At 42.2% G+C, this 5281-nt stretch overlaps 1 protein-coding gene across 1 annotated transcript; it reads right to left on the reverse strand.

Annotated features, from left to right (window-relative positions):
• Positions 1–210: 210 nt before the first annotated feature.
• On the reverse strand, positions 211–3583 carry exosc2 (exosome component 2). The gene is made up of 9 exons (XM_040197113.2): positions 3143–3583; positions 2585–2686; positions 2407–2452; positions 2201–2290; positions 1995–2060; positions 1829–1897; positions 1453–1629; positions 1177–1305; positions 211–589 (listed from the first exon to the last, which is right to left on the reverse strand). The coding sequence occupies exons 1-9, from the start codon at positions 3262–3264 to the stop codon at positions 509–511; spliced, it is 882 nt and encodes a 293-aa protein (XP_040053047.2). The 5' UTR covers positions 3265–3583; the 3' UTR covers positions 211–508.
• Between the last annotated feature and the right edge of the window lie 1698 nt (positions 3584–5281).

The raw sequence follows: 5281 nt of genomic DNA on the forward strand, positions 1-5281 counted from the left end.
CCTTTGATAAATATGTAGCGCTTGGATTAACTTCCCAATTTTTCACCAAGCCAGTTTATACACAATCGCTCACAGCTATTTAAAAAAACATATGTACGATTATTGTGATTTATACCTTGTCATTGCTACTAGAAAAATATGAATACATATATTAACTGAAACACTTCAGACATTTTTTCCTTCCTCATTCAACAAATCATAGCACACGGAGATGTTCTTAAGTTTATAGAAAATGTATTGCATACAATTTTTTTCTCGTATACCACACAATATCAAAAGTGTTCCTCTTAGCCTCTGCAAAACACAAGAGTTACTCAAGAAATTACTGAATGCTGCGGAATTAATAGAAATACCTAAAAATCCATCATTTATCATCCGTTTTGTTACAAAAAATACACTTAGAGCTGTACAACAGGACGTTTACAACTAGAAAAAAAGCACAATCGGTCCTTGAATAGCTGGTCAGTCGTCGACATAGCTGCTTCATTGTGTCCACGTGCTGTGTTCTTTAACCTTCCTGTTCCAACAGCTTCTGTTGCGTCAACATCACAATCTCCTCCATCACTTCTGGTTTCAAGATGTCCTTGACCTACCCAGTGAGCATAAAGCAAAGAATATTATATTAGTCTAGCTGAAAATTGCACTTTTGTGGATGCAATTATCTTGGCAATAATAGCACACATGTAGCTGTATTTTGTCACTGAGAGACACGGTCTTTAGCAATGATGTGTGCTTTAGTGTCCTGTAGCTTAAAAAGGGGACTGCTCAAAACCCCATAAAAAGAATGGGTCGTGCTCGGATATCTAGCGTTATTGGCAAATTATTGTCTTTATTAAGATGTAACCACAACTATTGTCTTTGCATTATGTAGCACATAGATCCATACCAACAATATTGTGATATTATATTTGCTAAAATGCTGCTATCATGTAAGTATCCATGAGAAGCATTTGTGATTAAACCCTCAGATCCCAGGCTCAGAAGAGAAGTGACATTGACAGTGTCTGCTCCTCTTTGAAAACAGCATAGTCAAAGTTGAGAACTGCATGCAAAGGTTTTCAATATGAACACCAGGTGGCACAATACATCACAGAATCGGTCTGCGGTTTTCTTTGCATTTGCTTTACACGTAAAAGAGGGTGTGGGTGAATACATAAAGAGTCCCGGGCTTCCTACCTGATGTTGAACTGACGACTCATAGCAATAGAGAACACTGGTGTCATACAGAAGCACCTTGTGTGCGGCCAAAGCCAGTAGGCAGTTTCTCAACCGTGAAATCACCTCTCGATCTGACAGACCAACGGGCTGAAAGACAAGACATACCCAAAGGAAGAAGTCATTCAAGTGTATCTGAACAAGAACAGGTTATCCATTAACTCCTTCATTTAAATCAAAGTGTGTATTCAACAGTATATTGACGAGTGAACCCATGAAAATGTGTCCAGTTCCCACCTGCAGGTTGGTGTAGAATCCCCCGGCACCCTCGTCCAGTTGTTCAGGTGTGGGATACAGCCACACAAAGCCGTTATTGCCGAGGATCATGGATGCACCACATGGCAGGTTGTGGAAATGGGTTTTTTGCCTCTTTATCAGAGAAGGAGAGAGCTGTACCAGCACTCCTTGACCCAACTGATGGGCAGAGAAATAGAAGCAGGATATTAGGTTAGGGGAAGAAAATATTAATAGTTCCCTTTAGTAACTAATGATCGTCACAGACTTGACATTGCGTGCCAGGGCCACCAGGAGGATCTCGCCGCCTCTCCATTATTTTGGGGCATCATCACGGCTGAATTCTGCACTTGTCGTTGTGTAGACTCGCTTAACTTACTTTTCCATACTTTAAACTACGGGTGTGCAGGGATAAGGCTCCATCTGAGAAGACCGACTGCACCTCCGCCTAAAAGCACAGGAAAAAAGAGCAACAATTATTGAGAATTATGGAGGAAAACTAAAGAGATGGAGAAGCCAATGAAATATTATTAACTATGAGTTACACTGATGAGATCGCCTTCCTGAAGGTATTCTCTCATGGTGAGCTCATCTTCTGCTGATCTTCTCCTCTAAAAGAAGGAAGAAAAAAATTAAAATAAAGAAATTTTCAACAATAAATAAAACATACCTGCCTAAACAAATTTCCCTATTCTTAGGGATAGTACTTAAACACTTGTTCCAGGTAGTCACACATTGTCTAGCATCTCACCAGCTCTCCTCCAGGCAGATTGACAGAGGACAACAAGAGGACAGAGTCCAGCCGGGATTTGGTCTCCACCTTCCACCTTTTCTGTTGTACCTGTACATGATCCCACAGAAATCAACCTTAGATAGAATGAAGATGTATGACTACTAAAAATGATAACAGCTTAGAATACAATACAAATGTAATAAGATGTTGCGGCAGTGCTTCACCTCCGTGATTCTGCCGACCACCACGTCTCCAACCTCACCGTTGAACCTGTACATAAATAACATAACAAAAATATGTTATCAAGCAACTTATCGCAAGGACATAAAAGGACGCAATGGTCATTTAAGCCCAATCCAGTTTCTGGCCGTAGATGTTTAATAAGAGATCGAAACCACTCACCTGGTCTGAAGTGGTCTGACGCAGATCAGCTTGTCTACTCTCTGCACCTCTCCAGCAACCGAAGCCGTCAGCTTGTCATCATCCACGTAGGTGCCGTGACCCCTGGGGACAAATGGTGTTTACCGACGAGGAGCTCAACAGGGATGTGACAGAGACAACCCTGGGGAGGACCACCGCCTGATCATAGACACGATTTCAAAAAGGATCAAATCGTTATTTTGCTTCCGTCTCAGTTAAAGTTGCATTATATGTTGTGTGTCTGTGTTAAAAAGGCGAGAGGGTTGATGAACCAGACCAGACTTGCGTAAATTGGTAAACAGCTACGGCAACATGTGTACGGTCAGCGTTGCTAAACCGTGTAAAGGAATTGAAACTAATTTAACCTCCTTATTGCTGATGACGATGGTCAACCAACAATTTACCGGCAAACAATGGCCGTATCAAAATGTACTTTATACATTTTCTCCATTGATTTCCTTCCATGACGACACGGTGAGGTCCCGATGCGCCGCATGCGATCCCCCCCCATCGGTGCACCGACGGAACGCCAAACATTACCTCATGAAGCCGGTGTCTGAGGTGATGACATCGCCCGGGACGACCAGATCTTTTCTGTCTAAAGCAGAACCCGATAACGACACCGATTTTAGAACAGTGGGTAATCTCATGTCAGCAGCCATGCTTCTTCTTCTTCTTTTGCTGCGCTTCTTCTTCGTGTTCCCTCCCTGGCAACTTGGTAACGTTAAGTTGCACAGCAACTCTGTGTGTTGCACTGCCGCCTATCTGTCGATGTGTGGCGATTATTGTTTTTTCTTTTCTTTTTTTCTAACTAGAGTTACAAAATGTTTTTTAAAGCCAGTTTGTGAGTCCGGTATAAATAATAAAAAAATGCGTGCTATCTGGAGCATTAATCAGTCAAATAGTTTATTAAACTTCGTATTTTCTGTTCTTCTTCTTGGTCTCCAGCAGGGTGTAAGACACATTACCGCCTCCTGCTGCTCAGAATTATGTAGCGTCACTTCAGTATTCCCTTTTCATCAATCCATCTCTTGCAATTAAAATTTCGCAACTGTTCAGAGTTCGGCGCAAGCTAACCCCTTTCATTTAATGAAGTGGATGATGGCATGGTTAAACAGCATCTCCTGCCTGTGTTCACACAAGCGTTTAATAAACTACATAATTATCTGACTGATCTTTACAACTATTAGCTATTTGACTCTTATACGTACTGCTTCATATCCTGCTTTTACCCAACTTGCTCTACCCGCAATTGTATTTATATTTTATTTATTATGTGACGAGATAAAAACCTTTTCACAAAGTTCACTTAGGTAATGCATTTACACATTATGTCAAAAAATGTCCATTCCATTGCAGGTTGAATTGTCCCCACAATTTGAATGGTGCACGAATATATTGATTTGAATCAAATGAAAATTATGACAAACAGTTTTAAAAATTGACATGAATAATGAAGTCTATATCTTGATTTACGGAAGTGTATTACCTGTGTAAAGATGTGAGAGACCAAACAACTTTATTGTGTCGGAACCTTGTCCGCTTACTACTGGAGTTCCTCAGGGTTCCGTCCTGGGTCCCCTCCTCTTCTCTCTCTGTACCAACTCTCTCGGCTCTGTTGTTCGATCGCATCGATTCTCCTACTACAGCTATGCCAATAACACCCAACTAATTCTTTCACTCGGACACTCAGGTGGCGGCACAGATCTCTGCGTGTCTGACTGACATCTCTCAGTGGACGTCCCCTCAACCATCTGAAAAACACCCCGACAAGACTGAACTACTTCTCTTTCCGGGAAAAGGTTCTCCTACCCAGGACTTGACCGTTGGCAACTCCGTGTTAACGCCAACTTTGACTTCTGGGAACCTCGGTGTGACACTCAACAGCCAACTGTCCCTGACTCCCAACATCACTGCAACAACACAATCCCTGTAAGTTCACTCACTACAACATCAGGAGAATATGTCCCCTTCTCACTCAGAAGGCGGCGCAAGTACTAATTCAAGCTCTTGTCATCTCAGGCCTTGACTATTGTAACTCTCTCGAACCGCCATTCGACATCTGCAGCTCATCCAGAATGCAGCAGCTGGACTGGTCTTTAACCTTCCTAAATTCTCCCACACGACTCGACTATACCTTGACTAAAAAACATACTTATGGTTGAAATGCACTTATTGAAAGTCGCTTTGGATAAAAGCGTCAGCTAGATGACATGTAATGTAATTGTTACAGTGGCCCTGCATATTTGTTTATGCCAGCAGATGTCAGCGTCGAGTCACAGAACCCTCAACGCCACCGTGTTGGACCCGTCCCCGGGGGTTGGGAACGAACGAGTGTCTTAAAATGTGCATTGGCCAGCAGGGGGTGACTCCTACGGTACCAGCCAGCCTGCACTGAATACTTTGAACCTGCTTCTCAGTTAATTTATTACCTCAGTAAACATTGTACACTTAAGTTTATGGTCTCAATTGCTAGTTTCAAATCGTCTTCTATACTGCTTTAGTAAATGATAGTCCCCTTTAGATTAAATTACGCCATAAAGCGGAGTGTGCCTAAGTTTCCATTTCCCTCCTCCAACTTTCAATTATGTAAACTTCTGTTCGTTGGTTTCGAAATAACAATGTAGTGAAGGCCGTCTTCCAAGATGGCCACGCCGATACCGCATAACTTGAGGCTTC

This window comes from Gasterosteus aculeatus, chromosome 14 (genome assembly GCF_964276395.1).
Source record: "Gasterosteus aculeatus chromosome 14, fGasAcu3.hap1.1, whole genome shotgun sequence".
NCBI lineage: Eukaryota > Metazoa > Chordata > Actinopteri > Perciformes > Gasterosteidae > Gasterosteus > Gasterosteus aculeatus.

Excerpts from the sequence above, each read along its gene's own strand:
- exosc2 (XM_040197113.2), bottom strand. The coding sequence starts at position 3,264 with ATGGCTGCTGACATGAGATTACCCACTGTTCTAAAATCGGTGTCGTTA. Across the intron at positions 2,453-2,584 it reads GTCAGACCACTTCAGACCAG|GTTCAACGGTGAGGTTGGAG; the intron begins GTGAGTGGTTTC and ends ATTTATGTACAG. Across the intron at positions 2,061-2,200 it reads ATCTGCCTGGAGGAGAGCTG|AGGAGAAGATCAGCAGAAGA; the intron begins GTGAGATGCTAG and ends TCCTTCTTTTAG.